The sequence below is a fragment of the Protomyctophum parallelum genome, assembly GCF_964188405.1.
Source record: "Protomyctophum parallelum genome assembly, chromosome: 5".
In the NCBI taxonomy this organism is placed as follows: Eukaryota; Metazoa; Chordata; class Actinopteri; order Myctophiformes; family Myctophidae; genus Protomyctophum; species Protomyctophum parallelum.
Window position 1 is genome coordinate 25,635,571 of NC_139702.1, and position 18,767 is coordinate 25,654,337.

The following is an 18,767-nucleotide window of genomic DNA, read 5'->3' on the forward strand; positions in this document are numbered from 1 at the left end:
GCATTCGATACCGATTTCGATACATGGGGGTCCAGTATCTGCCGATACAGAGTACCGATCCGATACCCCCCACAAAGAAACGTAATAATCTATTAAGCTGTATGCCTCACTGTGTGGAGTCTGGAATCATTATTTTGTGTAAGGCAACATCAAGGCTTGACTTAAACATTACTTTCCCAACTTTGTAAAACAAAATGTAACAAACACAGATATAAATGCACTGAATTATTTATTAAATAACTGTGCAACAATTAGACCAGGTTAATGTGTGCGCAGGCTAGCCTGGCTGCATTCCACATGTTATACTGTCAATACTACACTGCTGTGTCACAGAGGAGGTAGAGTTGTTTTCATACTGTAATTACACATAATTATCGGATCGGTGCATCCCTAGGTGCAACCACTCCACGGAACAGCAATGTCCGTGTCCGCCTATCTATGTGACGTTGTGAGCACCAGTAGCTATGACTATTAGTACCAGTAGGGGCGCTGTTGTGCCAGAAACAGAGAGCTGCACTGTTGCCTGCTTATGTGTGTGTGTGTGAGTGAGTGAGTGAGTGAGTGAGTGAGTGAGTGAGTGAGAGAGAGAGTGAGAGTGAGAGAGAGTGAGAGAGAGAGTGAGAGAGAGAGAGAGAGAGGGGGGGGGGGGGAATTGCACCACTCAGTTCACACGGGTGTGATTTTATACTACAAGAAGCGGCCCCATTATATCGCACCGAACATCCAAGCGATATGCTCATAAATGGAGAACTCTGTATCTGTCATTCCTCAATCCTCAAACCATTTATGCCCATATATGAGATCCCGGATGTCATCAGTATAATGATATTTGCTGGTGACAAGGTTATGTCTACAGTGATTAATCCGATGTGTAATTTGCGGTGAAAGAAGACACTCACAGCGATCAGCTCGGCCAGACACTGCAGGGCTTTCTTCTTGACCGACACGGCGGGGTCTCTGCAGCGGTCGGACACCTCTCGCAGGTGCTCCGACGTCAGCGGGATCACGCCGTGTTTCAGTAGACCCACGAAAGCCTGCAAAACGACACACAACCAGTGTTGTTTTCGTCGACTAAAACTAAGACGAAAAATGTTCGTCGACTACCTTTTTCCACCGAAGAAAACTAAATGGAAACTAAATGAAAACTGTGCTATGATGACAAAGACTAAATATACTGACAATTGTCAATAAAAACTAGACTAAAATGTTAGGAAGGGACTAGTGGACAAGAGATCCAGTATAAGTCATTTTACACTTGGTTGCATGCTGAAAATAGCCGATCTACAAGCGCACAACGAGTCACGCTGCAAACCCATTGTGAGCTTGTAGATCAATGCCCACCAAAATACATTTTAGTCGACTAAAACTAGACTAACACTAACACATTCCAGGTGACTAAAATGTGACTAAAACTAAATGAAAACTATTCAAAAGACTATGACTAAAACTAAAATCTGCTGCCAAAAACAACACTGCACACAAGCCATTTAGACTCTACACATGCCTTCTAAAACCAGTAGTTCTCATGCCCCCAGATTGATATACATTTGGCCATACAGACACCCATCTGAAAATGTGTATGTGTACAGGGAACCCCCTAGGAGAGAAGATTCTATAAGCGATATGTCACTCATTCATGTCATTTTATCGTCTACTCTTATGTGAATACACCAGACAGTTTTTAAAGTTGCTGGATTAAGTATTTAGATATTTGATATTAGTTTTGTCACACACGCCCCCTTCCTACACAAACCCAACTTGTAACTCATTTTAACCATGTTGGATTAATCGAAAAGACCCATCTTTGGTTCTGGTGACTCATACTGCCCTGAGTCTTAACCGTTTCAGTTCATACGACGCATGAGGCCGTCATAAGGATTCCGACAAATTAGTGCCTACAACGTCTGTGGACGTCCTAGCGACGTCCTAGTGACACGGGGCGAGATAAGAATATTCAGAATTTTTTTCGCTTTTCGCTTTCCGTACGCCAACGCTCTGTGCAACTATTAGCTTGTCATTGACTCCCATGTTAGCGCGGCGGAAAGAATGACTCGTATCTCCTAATCCAGGGCGCTCTCCGTGGTTTTGAATGGATCGATATGCTGGCGCTTCATTTCTGCTCCTCATCCGTCTCTCCCGCAAAATATGAACGCTTTTTGGAGCGTAAAAGAATAAATTAAGATGATCGGGGATGTGAGGTCACTTTGTAAAGTCAACCTTTTTAGGAAAGTGTTTCCGGTTCATGGCTTTCAGAGTAAAAGCGATCAGACAACTCTGGCACCCCGGAGCTTCTATTTTGATGCACTTCCGGCACTGAATGTGTTATGTGAGTGGGGCATGTTTATTAGATTACCCTTTTCATTCCTTTTATTATTATGTTTTTATTGCATTTAATTTAAAAACATGATTACATAAAATGAAAAGAGGAATTGAAAAAAGCATGCCCCCACTATTAGGAGAGCAGTATGAATAAAATGGAGTTTGGAGTTACAATGGGTTTGTATCGGAAGTCTGTGTCTGATAAAAATCAATATCAAATGTCTAAATACTGGCCCAGGCCATATCGTAACGGTCTGGGCACCGGACTGGTGATCCAGTCGCGGTGTGCCGCGGGTTCGACTCCCGGACCCGACACGGCCTTTACCGCATGTCATCCCCCCATCTCTCTCCCGTTTCCTGTCAGCCTACTATCTGTCCCTTAAAAAATCAATAAAAGGCGTACGGTAAGCCGCAAAAAATATATCTTAAAAAAAAAAAAAAAAAGTCTAAATACTGAATCAATAAACTTCAAAACTGTGGGTTTTGGGTTCTCCCAAAACCCTGAGTAGACGATAAAATGATGTACCTCTTTGAGAAGTCTAGTCTTTATCCAATATTTTTCCTCCATAACAAACGTATGCGCGTATTTAAGAGAATACCTGCAGTGCCGACTTCCTCACGTTGGTCTTGGGGTCAGCGATACGCCTCATGAGCAGAGCCACGTTCTCTTTAGCTGCCCCCAAAAAAAACAAAAAAAACACAAATTATGAAATCGCTCTGAAAGTAATCCCAAACTACTGTATAACTGTATATGGTTCAAACATTTGAGACATCATTGGGGGGGGGGGGGGGGGTGGACTGTGGACTAAACATTTGTAATAATCATTCTAACTCAAGTAGATGGCATATAGTCATCGTTACGGTTATTGTCAGTCCTTTTTTATGAGTCTGTTGATAATCAACCACTGTGCGAAGAGCTTTACAGAATGTCTGTAAGCCACGTGTTCACACAGAAAGCACTTGGTTTTTGAGTGGTGCAACCACTACAAGGAACAGCAATGTCCGTGTTCACCTATGTGTTCACCTATGTGGCCTTGAGCACCAGTATATGACTATGAGTACCAGTAGGGGTGCTGTTGTGCCTCATAGGAGGGCTGTGGGCAGTTCAGAAAACGTCCTCCAGTGACATCATCGATGGGGAAATACAAGCCAATAGAAACTGCAGGCTTTCTAGTCCTGAAAAGTTGCAATGCGAAAATGGATGCCATCGTTCTCACGATAATGAAAATCTAAACATTTTTGTAAAAAAAATCTTGTTTAAAAATAATGAAATATGATGTCACTGGAGGACGGTTTCTGAACTGCCCACAGACCTCCTATGAGACACAGACTGAGTAGAAAAAAATTATGCCATTTTATCATGATTATTAGTGAGGACCTATTATATGATGATAGGTTGAAAAGTGGTGAAGTGGTCCTTTAAGGTTAAATTACTTTTAGTAATTACTTTCAGATTCTGATTATTTTTAGGTCTCTTGAAGTTAAACATGGATGTATCACTTATTTCTGCCTCTTGGCCAGTTCCCACTCGAAAGAGATTCTGCCTCAATGTGTTTTTACTGGTTAAATAAAAAATAAAATCTGCGTCATTAGCACAAATATATATAATATAATATAATAATAATATAATATAATAATATTAGCTGAAACAATGATAAACAAGGGATTCTCATGGTTGTGATACCATTGTCAGCCTGAAGGGCCCCAGGCGCTGAGCCAAGAAACGCCGGACGAGGGGAGCACGAAGCGCTATGCTCGGGCGCTGGGAAGAGGAGTCTTTACCATAGTGTTGATTTTGACAACTAATTTAGATTTAGATTGAGGGAAGCTCAAAATGTGCTTTCTTTGGGGGTCGTCCCTATGTTCCCCACTTACCTTAGGGTTTAGGGTTAGCGTTAGGTTTCGGGTTTAAGAACATGGGTACGCTCCCCTTTCTTTGGATACGTGCCCTTAACTATGTGAAGAGCTTTACAGTACCATTTGTTGGCAGTTTATTTTAGTAGTAAATTGTGTGGCAACATAATTTTAATTCCATAGCCAATACCCAAAACAGAATAGAAAATACATTTCCCACCCAAAAAGGTATAGGCTGAAGCCATGGCATAGCTTATTTCGCCTACCATTTTAACAAAACAAAGAAAGAGGAAAAACTGTCAAAATGGAGGAAAAAAGAAAAAAAAAGCACAAGACACTTTTCTAGTCTACATTTGTTTGTTGTACTGTAAGCACATTCATTTAGTTTTTTTATAATTCTTAATTTTTAAGCTTTTTTTTTTAATAACTTCTGTAATGAAACATCGCATTAAGAACAGGAGTCGTCTTATATACCCTCAGTACTGGCGGAAGAGTTGGCAGCGGTCATTTCAATGGTTCTGAATGGCAGAGTCCTGTAGGTTTTCTGAGTCTGATGGAGGCTTTGGGTTGAAGCTCGATCGGAGGTGGACCCTGGGATGGAGGTGCAAGCGTTGAACCCTGGAACAGACATGCAATTAGACTCGTTTATTATACAGTGTATGTATACACAGTTTCTCAACCGTAATGTATAGCGAATAAGAAGACGGTCACCTTCAGAACTAGGTTCCTCCAATTCTGTCTGGCTCCCACCTAGAGAGAGAGAGAGACAGAGACAGAGACAGAGACAGAGACAGAGACAGAGACAGAGAGAGAGACAGAGACAGAGAGAGAGAGAGACACGCACAAGTTAACTAACATATTTGAACAAATACAGATCATGAGTCCATTAAACCATTGCGGGCCGTTTGTAACTGCATGTGAATATACATGTTACATGTGAGCGAGTGTGCATCACTGTACATTTAGGTTCAAGGTTTCTTTATTTTGTCTCCCAAGGAAGAAATTTGTCTTGGACCCCAAGGACCCGCTCTGCAGCATACAGATACAATACAATACACAATACAAGACAACAAAGGCACATAGTGACCCGTACAACATAAAAATAAACACACACACCAACATACCTAGTGCAAAAAAACCCAAAGAAGAACATCACCTCATCACCTTCGACCCCTACCCTGTCTGCCCTCTGCAAGGACACTGTTTAGGAGTGTGATTGACAGAGGGACAAAGGAATGCTTGTACTGTACCTATTGTATTTGCACGCATGGACCTCGTACCTCCTACCTGATGGCATTAGCCGATACTCAGGGTATAGTACATGGGAGGGGTCAGACACAATTTTCTTAACCTGTCCAATGGTGGCCTGCTCAAAGATGACCTGGGGGTGATCGGAGGTGTAGACATACCCATGATCTTCCCTGCCATTTTGGCTAATCTAAGGATCTCAGATTTGTATTTTACAGTTAGGTTTCCAAACCAACTGGTGATACCATACCTTAGAATTGACTCTATACTAGCTGTAGGGGCAAGCTTAAACTATACTTTGCCTCTCGGCTGGGCACATGCATTATACAGAAACCGTTTTTGACGCGTAGGAATATATTGTCCAGGCATTGACTGCTGTAGGGTGATGTTCCTATTTATTGTACACATGTTGTAATACAGCAGTTTTCTTAATGCAAAAATACAATGATACGGTAAAAGCCGTGTGATCTCTTAGCCTGTTGTGCCCATACCTTCCAAACCATTCAACCTGGCTTGTTGCACCTGTGTTCTCATATGCCAATCCTTGTGACACACACCCCCCATGGTGAACCCGCCCATCAAACAGTTTAAAGGCACACACAGGCAGAAATGGCTCCTTCACTAGCTCTGTAGAAGATCAGCATTATGTTTCTACTTACAACAAAAGGTCTGAGCCTACGTAGAAAATGAAGGCGTTGGTGTACTTTCACACACATACTTGTCACATGGGAGTGCCAGTTTATATCACAATCAATGTGTACTCCTAGATATTTATAGGAGGTGACCAGTTTGACGTCATGACCATGTATGGTGATGGTGGTGTGGTCACCTATAGACCTGATGGATCCACTACAATCTCCTCGGTTCTCCTTACATTAACTTGTAAGTGATGTTCTTCATCACACCAGGTTACAAACCTGTCCACTCCAGGTACTTAACATTAAGTACAATGTATGGCAAAGATCATCTCTGTTGGGTGGAAACCTTTCGAGCTTGTAGATGTGCTACTTTTCATACTAATTACGAAAATAATAAATAATAAAAATAATTTAATAAAATATGGAGATGAGGTTTGCAGCAAGTGTGTGTGTGTGTGTGTGTGTGTGTGTGTGCGCACGGCACGCTCACTGTGAAACAGGCTGTGGACGGCGTGGGTGACGTTGAAGGAAGGCAGCTCCAGGCAGCGTGCGAGGCACGCGAGGGCGTGGCTCCGCACCGTGGGGGAGGCGTCCTTGCGGCGTCCGAACAGCAGGCCGTGGATGAGGAACTTGTGGGCGAGGAAGGAGGACTTCTCCGGGGACAAAGACGCCTCGTCCTCCTCCTCCGCCGCGGCCGCCGTCCTCTCCGGCTGCTCCAGCAACACCATCACCACGTCGATGGAGAAGAGGCGATACACCATCTGTCCACAAACACACCGCACGCTAACCGTCAAGTCGGTGTTGTTTTCGTCGACTAAAACTATGACGAAGAATGTCCGTCGACTACCTATTTCCACTGATGAATGGAAACGAAATGAAAACTAAGCCATGATGACTAAAACTAAGACTAAATAGACTGACAATTTCAACATAAAAACTAGACTAAAATGTTAGGAAGGGACTAGTGAACAATAGATCCAGTATAAGTCATTTTACAAAAAAATATTTTCAGCAAGTGTAAAATCAGGCATTACGACGGCATCAAGGCCAGCCAAAATACATTTTAGTCAACTAAAACTAGACTAACACTAAGACATTCCAGGTGACAAAAATGTGACAAAAATTGTTCAACGACGGAAACACAACACAATCCTTCACGTTATTTGAGCTACAGTACAATCGTCAAGTAAAATACATAATGGTGTTGTGGTCCCCGGTTTGGCGTTACTGTACCTTGGCATTTTGAGAGTAGTCATGCAGCCACTTGATGAAGGCTGCATACTCTGAACAAGGCAGATAACCCACAAGGATCCCCACAGCCTGCGAGCCATGGTTACGATAGTCGCTCTTCTCCACCATCTGCACACACACAAAAGTAGATCTTGTTTTTATTTAAATAATAGATTTGAGGGACATATTTAATTTTCCCCCAAAAATAACAGATCTAAAAAGGCAATCTCAAGAGTGCGTTTCTCTCCCCTGAAAATGTATTTTCTGTAAAGAGCTGGGAAGACTCCCGTTACTGAACAAACACTCTATACACAACAGCAAGGACAATTATCAGAACAAAATAGAGACACACACACACACACACACACACACACACACACCTACCTGGAAGCAGATATGTTGGATGAGAATGGAGAGGAAGGGTAGAGCCAGTTCCTTTAACTCGTCCACAGCGTGACTGTAAGGACAAACAAAACAGCCCATGTTAGAACAACCAACACAACACAAATGGCTCCTTTTGACTGTCACGGGTAAATGATGGTAAACCCAGAACCTCCAATAACCTGAAACTTTCCACAACCTGTGGAAAGACCTACGCTGAAGGTTCAAGGCATTGCTGGAATTTGGCGGAAGTAGTGGGATTTTTCGCGGAAGTACCGCTCAAGGAAATTATGTTGATGCTTTTACAAATCTGTTTACGTTCTCCGTGTATGAAAAGGTGTTGCGATTTAGTCAAAAAATATCGTATCCGGGGGGAAATGCATCCGACGGATGTTCCGGCCCGACATTTCCGGCTATGCAATCTCTGCCTTATATCGTGACGAGGCTTTTGTCTTCGCAGATGAATAAGGCTGGGACCGTGGGACCCCCCCCCCCCCAACACTGCCCCCCTACGGTCCATCTCTGTCAGCTTTTCTACTGTCTCTCCTATACCAATCTCTAAAAGAAAACGGATTCTGAGCTATGCTACTGAATCTGTCGGCAGGGGGCATTCAGAATGTGTATACATTGTTCCCCACCAGCGGTGTGCTGTGGATTTAATATTTGAATGACGTCACGTGCACGTCACATGCACGCGCATGCATGTGCACATAAGCCACTCAGCTCGTGCTAGTTGAAATACTTATTCAATAGGCCTATATGATGGAAAACCAGCTATTCTAATGTAATTGTATTTCTTATTATTTAGTTAAATTTTCCTACCGTCTCGCCTCCCTCTCAGCTTTCCAGCTTTTAGTGTGTGAATGTAACTTAGTAAAGTGCAGCTATACTACAGCAGCTTTTAGTGTGTGAATGTAACTTAGTAAAGTGCAGCTATACTACAGCAGCTTTTAGTGTGTGAATGTAACTTAGTAAAGTGCAGCTATACTACAGCAGCTTTTAGTGTGTGAATGTAACTTAGTAAAGTGCAGCTATACTACAGCAGCGGCTCTGACAAAAGCAGGTTCCGCAGGATGCCCTGGGGTTGGGATTTCCAGCAAAAAGGACAAACAACAGCTTAAACCACTTTGACCACTAATTTATACTTTTACAGAAATAACTGATATACAAGCTTACGTTGCTTCACACGCACCACTGTAACACACTATGAAGGTTTTGCCTTACCAGACAAAGCTGATGGCGAGCTCTCTGGCAGAGAGGACGATCTGACCGGGCAGCAGAAGAGAGGGCTTCCCCGAACCGGCTTTACTCATCATGACGATGACGTACAGCAGTCTGTGGAACACCCTGCGGATAGACTATACAGAACACACACACACACACACACACACACATTATGATGACATATATGCAAAAACCCAGCAAACACACTAAACTCAAAGTACTATCCGGTATTATAGCGTTTCCAAAACAACGGGTCGATCACCGGGACCCTTTATTTCGTATTGGTTAAGAGTATAGGCACGCAGATTATCTATTCATTCATTAGTAGTATAGGTCGGATTCACCGTAACATTTTGTCCCGTCATGGGATGACCAACAACATCCATTTTGATTGGTCAGAGGTGCAGAAGTTGGCAGCAAATTTCCGCAGAATTCAACAGCAGAGCGAAAATAATTCTGCTTCCGTAGAAATTGGTCGCTGATGTGGAAGCTTGCATTGACTTTAAAACCCATTCTGGACGGGAACCCCTTTTGGTGTTTTAAACATTATTATAATTTAGCCATTGACCAAATAGCAGATCTACAAGCTCATAGCGCGCCACTCGGTGGCACGCTATGAGCTTGTAGATCTGCTATTTTTGAAAAATCGTGAAAATATTTATTTCTGAAAACAGGAGGATTTAGAAGATTATTTTTTATTTCAAAGTCAGGCCTAAATGGGTTCACCCATTTTGGGTGGGAACCCATTTTGCTGTTATTATGTTATGTTTTAGCTATTGAAATATAGCAGATCTACAAGCTCGTAGCGCGCCACCGAGCTTGTAGGTCTGCTAATTTTGAAAAATCAAAGAACGACTGACATTTTTAGAATCTGACCTCAGGTCAGAATGGGTTAATCAGACCAGTGTGTGTCCAGTGGAAACCTCGTATGAATCTGATCTCAGGTCAGAATGAGTTAAGTGTATTATCCGCATGAAAAAAGGGCCTCCAGTGTGTAAAAACCTTTAGGATTCAAGGTAGACCAACCAGGGGTCTACTGGACCATACACACTGTACTGTACAGTACCTTCTTCTGGTCTCCATGGCTGGGGGTGCAGAGCAGTGACAGACCATGGAAGGCCAACTCCGGAACGGTCTTCAGACTGTCGATGTTCCTGTCGAACCACACACACACACACCGTTAGGGATGGGATGATAATGGTTCGTTTATCGCGATAAGTTTTTGTCTCCACCAGGCCGAAGGCATGCGGGGAGAGTATGTTTTGCACTCCGTCCGTGTGTGTGTCCTTCCGTCCGTCCGTCCGTCCGTCCGTCAGTTATCAGCTAATCTCCGGCACCGCTGGCCCGATCCATGCCAAACTTTGCATACACACACACTCCCTGGATGCCAACGACGAACCTCTGCCCCAAATATTCCTCAACGGCCTGTTATAGCGCCACCATAGGCAAAACACATTACTCTTACACATTTTATGCACATCACACAATTCGGTATACACTATCTCCATAGTCATGTGATCTGTGATCAACATTTCCCATCTTCCATCCTGATTGGCTCTATAGAGCGTCGCATTCCATTTTCCTCATGTATTGCGATGTATTGCAAAGTATTTATTTAAAGACGTTTACGCCGCGGACTAAGCCAACTCTTGCCGTGACAAATCATGACAATAAACACAATGTTTTGGGCCAGACAAAGAATTAGAAAGTAGAAAAGAAACGACAGCTTACAACACTTTTTGTTGTTTTTCTTCTTTGTAATTATTTGTTTGGTCCAAAATATTGTGTTTGTTGTCATGATTTGGCACGACTCCAGTTGGCTTCGTACGACACTTAAAAAGGTCTTTAAATAAATACTTTTTGAAATGTCTATCGGAAAAATGCATTGGGATTAATTTCCTGGGCCTGGCGTCGTCATGAAAGGGGGCGGGACTGCTCTATACTTACGGTCCTGTAAACTTTACAGTATAGAAAATGAAAAAACTGCATACCAAGAGTGCTCTTTACAGTGTAAAGAGTATGCACTTTTTTTCACTCTACACCAAATCTCTTCTATATTGTGTACGAGCTTCCAGAGCAGCTATTTATGGCTAATGTTAACCACAAAATATGGATGAAAGTGGTTAATAAAAGTGTAATTCTAAGAGTTAAAGCACATGTTGATTATAGCATTAATATTGTTAACATATTGTGATTCATATTAATTAGTCATTCATATGGTTCCATCACTAGACAACGTCATTACAGTGTTCAAACTATATGATGCCACATTCGATTTCTTTTTTTTATACCAGTTAATGTTATTAAAATATGATCAATCATATCAGGACTTTGTTAGCTTTCACCATAAGCAAAAAGCAGAGAAGTCGTTTGCGAGTCAACTTACCTTTTAGCAGAAAAGCGGACTTCTCCAAGTACAGGCTCAAAGTAAATGAGCTTAATGAAGATCTGAAGACAAATCACACCAAAGAAAACCCAAGTATTACATTACAATCTGAAGTTCAAACGGTACCCATTGCATGACAATAATGTCTATAGGTTTTTCAAAAGCAAGTCTGTAACTAATACATTTAGATTAGATGCATGCATTATTATCCCATTTTGGGTGGGAACCCTTCTTGGTGTTTTAAACATTATGTTATAATTTAGCTTATAGACATTTTTTAGAACCTGATCTGAGGTCAGAATGGGTCATTTATAGTGAGAGCAGTCATCGGCTATACCCATATACCTGTGTACAGTGGATGGCGCTCTGCTCTCGGTCTTTGAGGGAGAACCTGTGCAGCAGTCTGAGGAGGCTCTGCATCAGCAGGACCACACCGTCCCTGATCTTCACCAGCTCCTGGACGGAGATGTGCACCTCCTCCTCCTCCTGCTCCTCGTCCTCCTCCTCGTCCGCCTGCATGGACACACACACACACACATTAACCCATTCTGACCTGAGATCAGATTCTAAAAATGTCTTCTACATCTAATTGGGAACTTACCTTCTTATTTAAATTATCTTTTAAAATGGAAAACCACTTCTTATCATACACGCTCTCAAGAATATTTGATGCTTGAGACCATACATGCCTCCACTACATCTGGAAAATCTGCCTTCAAGTGCGCTGCTGCCCCACACACTTGGAACACCTTACAGACTTCACTAAAATACAGATCTCTTCCTTCTCTATATCGCTTTCAACTTGACATATCAACGCTGGTAAATATCAACTGTACCTGTTTTAATTGAGCACTATGCAAATGTTCCCTTATTATTACCAGTAATTTTACTCTTTTTATCTATGTTTTGTTTTCTTGTTGTTTTCTTGTTTTATGTGTGTGTGTGTGTGTGTGTGTGTGTGTGTGTGTGTGTGTGTGTGTGTGTGTGTGTGTGTGTGTGTGTGTGTGTCCCAATGTACATTGTTGTAATCTCGGCACCACTGAAAAAGAGGGTCTCAGCCCTCAGTGTGTTCTCCGAGAACTAAATAAAGGTTGAAATTAAAAAAATAGCAGACCTACAAGCTCGTAGCGCGCCACTCGGTGGCGCGCTATGAGCTTGTAGATCTGCTATTTTTTTCAATAGCTAAATTATAACAATGTTTAAAACACCAAAAGGGGTTCCCGCCCAACATGGGTTAAAGCCAAATAACAATCGCATAGTGTGTCATTTTCATTAAGTTTGTTATTCATATACCCATGGATCCATCTGCCTTTTTTTCATACAGCATGTGTTAAAAAGAAAATCTCCATTTCACATAGTAATCAAAAGTGTTCCATAACAGGAGTCTCAAGTTATTGCTTTTAAATGTAATGTTCTTCTAATCCCATTTAAAAATAAATACATATGAATTCACCCTTTGGTTGGGAACAATGGAAACCAGTGCCCCTATCCTTTCAGCTCAAATGTCTGACTGTACCTCGCCGTACATTACTGTCTAATAAAGCATTCAATCAATACACACAAGTATTCAAACACTATAGTATCACATGACAAGAAGTTTACACAAAAGTATAAATAACTCAGACTGGGTGATACATACAATATATACAGTATAAGTATTTGCATTTTATTTTAATATATATAAAAAATCAAGCCTCCTACTGAGGAGGCATCTACCATGTACCGACCTCTTCCTGGTCTCTCCTGGTAGCCTTGTGTCGTTGACTGGGAGCCGACTGGGAGCTCTTCAGCGCTTCTTTCTTGCGTTTCTTGGTGGAGTCCTGAGGCCAGCAGTGAGACCAGATGTCTGCACAGGTATCAAACAGCACCTGGTGGAAGGCCTTGTTGCCGATGCTCCCTGCCACCCACACAATTTATGTATTACTATACAGGTTGAGTTATACTGTAAGAAGACAAGTAATTCATTGTGCATCGGACGGGTGCAGTACTTAGTTTAGACAGTTTTTGGTTTAGACTAGTCATTGGTTAGACCAGTCATTAGTCCTACAACAGACAAGTACAACCCATCTCAAACCCTCACCCTAAACCTAACCTCCCACGGGGCAGCACACCTAAACCTATAACCTTAACCCATGTCTAACCAATGACTACTAGTCTAGACTAAGTATGCATCCCCATCGGTGTCTTAGTTGTGTCGCACGCTCAAAATACGCTACAAAGTGCTGCGTTGCGAGCTTGTAGACTGGATATTTTCGAACTTGCTGGTTGAGGCTTTGCTTTTGTGAAATATCTCAGACCACTGGGGGTTTTATGGAAGAAGATGCTTTTGAAAAAGTATGCTAGTTCACACCCAGTCTAATACTCGTTTATCTTATACAAAATGACAAAGCAATGACTGCCATGACGGCGACTTGTAATCCATGCCAACAGCCACAGTCGCACCATTTTCCAACGGGAATTGTAAAATAAACCAGGAGCTGTAAATGGTGCATTTATATTTATATAGCGCCTTTATCCAAGGTGCTTTACATAGATTGGTGCATTACATTCACACACACACACATTCATACACTGATTGCGGTGGAAGCCATGCAATGTACCAACCAGCACATCGGGAACAATTTGGGGTTCAGTGAATGCAGCTGTGAATGATGGCTGGGTACCTGGCAGCGTAGACCAGACCACTGCATTCACACTAGGGCTGTCATCACTATTATGAAGCTTTAAGGCCTATTCATAGTCTGGATTTCCGGTGGTGAGGTGACCACCGCTCCGGTGGTGAGCTGACCACCTGAAATAACGTTGAGCGGTGGCGAGTAAAAAACAGAGAAGGGCTGGAACGGTTTGCTCTTTGCCGCGGCTCGTGACGTCATGTTGTAGTTCGGTGGTCACCTCACCACCGAAAATCCAGACCATGTATGAGCCTTTACTTGTCACACAAATAATAATTGCGATTAAAGATGTGATTGCATTTCTGTTGTTGATTATAAATAGAAATTACATTTATGTTGTTTGGCTTTGCAAACAAAAAGGTGCACGGGGCAGATATGACAAATAATTGCATAAATGTAATAACTTTATACTTGGGGTTTGGGGGGGGGGGGGCATGAATAGTGGAAATAGCTGATCTACAAGCTCAACAAGTTTGAGCTTGTAGATCCACCACTTTTGAAAAATATTATAAATCTCTTTCAGCGCCACCTGGTGGTCACCAGTTTAGGCTTTGAGTGCCAATTCTCCCATTATAAAGAAATAAATAATTTGTAATTATATTATGCATGTAATGTGCATGTCATCACCTGTACACCAGATTAGAGGAATTTTCAAAATATGGATAAAAAAAAATGATAATAAAATAAAATAAAAAAATCCCAAGGGAAGACGTCTTGTCGTCCGTGGCATCCGGTACATAATTGGCAATTAGACGTCTTGACGTTTATGGCTCTTAAACTGTTTTAATGATTTTTCAACATGAAACCGATGACTGTAAAAAATAATTAGGCGATCAATAATTGCGACAGGCCGACTATAGTCGACACTCACCATGAACAGCCAGCAGCAGCAGGTAGTGGGAGGCGGCATGGAGCGCCAAGCGCCTCTGTTGGACGCTGGCGTTCTTCCCTTTTCCTCCCAGGACCAGGTAGCCCAGGACCGCTACCAACGACTTGACGGAGACGCCGTTCTCCCTGAACAACACCCACATACTAGTCTGCAACGCAATGTAGTCAATGATTAGAGCTTGTGATACATAGAGTCCTCAAATATTATGGATTTATTCACCAGGTTTTTGTGTGTGTGTGAGCTACACGTCCTAAACATCTGTCCATTGTACCAAGACATCAGAGACACATACTTCCCACAGATTACAACCACACACAGATTTTGAAAACGTGACCAATGACAAAAAAAACTCCCATATCTGCTGGGCGAAAGTACAACAATGTGCAAACACAGCAGCAAGATTTGTGAACTTGAATTATGCGTGTGTGTGTGTGTGGGGGGGGTTAGCTGAAGACCGACAACCTACCTCAAACCCTCCAACCTAACCCTTAAAGGGATAGTTCAGATTTTTTTAACTTAAGCTGTATGAAATACTTGCATGCAACTGTATTAATTGATTGCCAGAGTCCCGTGGTGGGAGTTCTGCTCTGGTTTTGGTGAAATATCAAGTAGTTCCGGTCATTTTGTGGGGGGCACTGGGGGCCACGCAGTAAAGGTAAATGAATCCACAAAACTAACATTATTTGTATTGTTGACCTATTTCTAAAATATTACTGCAACTTTCGTTATTTTTTTACCCCTCTATCACACAGAACTATGTTTTTTGTGTCCATATCACTACGCCCAAAAAATAGTTCCATGTGATGGAGGGGTCAAAGTTGAACGAAAGTTGCGCTAATATTTTAGAAATAGGTCAACAATACAAATTACGTTCGTTTTGTGGATTAATTAACTTTTACTGTGTGGCCCCCAGTGTCCTGCACAAAATGACCAGAACTACTTAATATTCACTAAAACCAGAGCAGAACTCCCACCACGGGACTCGGGCAATCAATTAATACAGTTGTAACCACTATATTAAAGGCAAGTATTTCATACAACTTTGGTTTAAACTATCCCTTTAAACCAGAGACCTAACCGCAAGCGCGGAAGCGACGCATGTTCGACCGCATGTCGGTCCGTTGGTGTGTCTAATCTGTGTGTGCATCCCGTTGTATTACAGGCTGTCACACTTATTGTGACATTTCACATGACGATAGTCACTCAAAAATGTGTGATTAACGATTTCATTGTCTTTTTGTCTCTTTGAACACTGTCTGGAACATATGAATACAAATTGCATTTCCGTTTGGCTTTGTGCACAAAAGGTGCACAGGTAGTTTTAAGACCAAAGAAAACCGTACATAAATGTAATAAGAAGTGTAGGTGTTGAAGTAGCACAGGGCATATGACAAAGAATAAACTAAATATACAAACTTAATGGCTGACATATTTAATAACTTTATTAACTTTTTATACAAGCTCACACCGCGTTGCATGGGACACGTTGTGATAATTGTTATTAATGTATGTAATAATTGTGATCCATGTCATGAGACTAACCTGGGCAGCAGCATCATCAGTGGCTGCAGCAGCTGCAGTGCTGCCTTCATCATCAGCAACCTGGACCAGTAAAGCCTTGTAGAGGCTTCGAAATGCGGGCAGTCCACTGGCCACAATGTCCTCCTCCAGGCCTGCATCCAGAGTGGCCGACTCTGTGAAGTCCAGGTCCCAGAGAGTGTCCACCCACACTGGACAACACACCAGACACATTCATCATCATCATCATCCTCAGTCGCCTGAACAGCACAAAAACTGCCCTGCCCCCTACTAGTACCATCATAACTGATAATTACAGTGTACAAATGGAACCAAACGGACCTGTTAGTTTAGAGGAAAAAATAATTCTGCCAATTATCCCAAAAGTGACTGCAAAGGCATTGCTCCTATAATTTGTATAGAATGATAGAGAGAAACAACGCAATGCGACATAGCTCGGTTGAATACAATGCTGCTCCTGCAACTGTGCATACTTCCCCCGTTTTCTTAAAAACTGTTTTTATTCCAATTTGACAATTATTGCTCACATGTTTTCCCATGCCACTAAAGGTCCTCTGAGAGTTACTACAGGGGGGGGGTGCCAAATCTTTGTGTGATAGAAACTTTACTTTCTAAATAATGATTATTTTTTTCTTTGCGTCCCCATTATGGAGGGTACATCCACCAAAAATAGACGATCTACAAGAGGACTTGTCAACTTGTAGATTGGCCATTTCCTGCGAAGAGGTTTGGTGTGGAGGGGCAAAAGTACAGAATTTGTAAACAAACTAACATAATTTACACATTGCTTGATTCCTTTAACAGTTTGTAAAAAGAAAACACACAGGAAAGCACAGTTCAGGATTTAAAACCAAAGAAAGCATGTGGCTTGTTTCCATTGGGGGTCCTTCATATTCAATTCATCACAACAGTGATAGCGCCGGAGAAAAAAAAACACTATGCCTATAGCAATAATTACTATGGAATCTATTTTACTCTTTCAACCAAAATATATAATTTAGAGCGGTTTAATAATCTGATTAACTGCAGTTGTGTTATTTTATCCCGTCATGTTTTTAACTAGCCCTGAAGAATTGAATCGTGATGACTGTCAAGTACGAGCTAGTTTTCAACCTGTACTGGAAAAACAAACTGCAAAGTCAGAGTCAAAGGGTTGCATTTAAACCTCTATACCAGGGGTCCTCAACTAGAAATGATGAAGGTCCACAATTTCTTTTTGAATAAGACCGAGGTCCGGTCCCATGCGCGGCGTCCTTCGGAGAGCGGGGCTCTATGCCCGTTTAGTATGGTCAAGCCAAGCTTATACAAATCAGATCCCCTTCCACCCAACCAATAATGGGGTGCAGAGTGCAGGCCCGGAGTGGAACTCCAAATCAGGCCGGGAGTTATACGCCCTGGCAGGCCACACTGCGCGCGCGCATAGCGCGCGCCAGAATTTTGGAGGCCCTTGGGGGACATTTTGGGGGCCTTTGCAGCAATTTCACATGAGAAATGTACCATCTGATGTTATTTATATTATTAACTTAAAAAAAAAAAAAAAAAAAAAAGTTTTTTTTTTTTTTTTTTGGGGTGGTCCGCAAAGAGGTGGTCCGCGGTCCGGTCGCGGACCGCGGTCCGCCAGTTGAGTACCCCTGCTCTATACATTCTGGTATCAGTGTTTTGAATTCATCTCCTCAGAGTGGAACAATAGTAGTGTTTATGATAAGCCTAGCCCCCGTACGTTCCCTCAGTCCTAGCCCCTCGGAACCCGTCCCTACGTACAGTTTGTTTACACTAACTTTACGTAGGGTTCCGAGAGGGGCTACCTCAGTCCGTACATGTTTATGACATTACAATTACAATCCAGTTTTGAAAAAAATTTGCGTTTCATAAAATGTGTCTTGTAAAAACTGTAATAAGTGATTAAATCAACGTATTAAATAAAAGCTACCCTGCAGTGCTATTGTGCTAATGCTAAGGAAAACATTACCAAGAATGACAAGACCCGAAAAATAACGAGGAATAAATGCCTCAAATGGCATTACATTTGTATAAACGTCGACCTTAGAGAATAATACGAGTCGTTGTTGTATTTAATTTGTACCTTCTGGCAGCTCTCGCAACTTCAGAAACTCCAGCGCCCTTATAACCTCCATGTTGTTTTGAATCGTCCCGCCACTGGCCGCCAAAGAGAGAGCGAAGTATATCGCCGAAAATGGCAGATATAAAAACCCACAACGCGTTGAGGCCAGGTTGCCGCACGGAGCGTTGTGAACTTGTAGATCGGCAAATTTCGACGCAGGAGGGAAACAACGAATCAGGCAACATGTCTTTCTTTATCCCATGGTCCGGACGGACGGCCGCTTAGAGCCGCGATTGGCTCTCAGACGGTTGCCAAGGAGATCAAC

The 18,767-nt window shown here is 42.2% G+C and overlaps 1 protein-coding gene across 1 annotated transcript in view; it reads right to left on the reverse strand.

Moving 5' to 3' along the window:
• The window catches only part of ncapd3 (non-SMC condensin II complex, subunit D3), a 51,393-nt gene extending 32,862 nt beyond the window's left edge, over positions 1-18,531 (reverse strand). The window contains exons 1-15 of the mRNA XM_083764386.1: positions 18,464-18,531; positions 16,384-16,571; positions 14,824-14,989; positions 13,008-13,177; positions 11,626-11,793; positions 11,281-11,342; positions 9,961-10,048; positions 8,895-9,028; positions 7,674-7,746; positions 7,293-7,418; positions 6,550-6,820; positions 4,885-4,923; positions 4,648-4,791; positions 2,919-2,992; positions 900-1,034 (exon numbers count right to left, since the gene is read on the reverse strand). Coding sequence (XP_083620512.1) covers positions 900-1,034; positions 2,919-2,992; positions 4,648-4,791; positions 4,885-4,923; positions 6,550-6,820; positions 7,293-7,418; positions 7,674-7,746; positions 8,895-9,028; positions 9,961-10,048; positions 11,281-11,342; positions 11,626-11,793; positions 13,008-13,177; positions 14,824-14,989; positions 16,384-16,571; positions 18,464-18,515 — 1,890 coding nt within the window. The 5' untranslated portion in view covers positions 18,516-18,531. The remainder of the gene's footprint in view (positions 1-899; positions 1,035-2,918; positions 2,993-4,647; positions 4,792-4,884; positions 4,924-6,549; positions 6,821-7,292; positions 7,419-7,673; positions 7,747-8,894; positions 9,029-9,960; positions 10,049-11,280; positions 11,343-11,625; positions 11,794-13,007; positions 13,178-14,823; positions 14,990-16,383; positions 16,572-18,463) is intronic.
• Between the last annotated feature and the right edge of the window lie 236 nt (positions 18,532-18,767).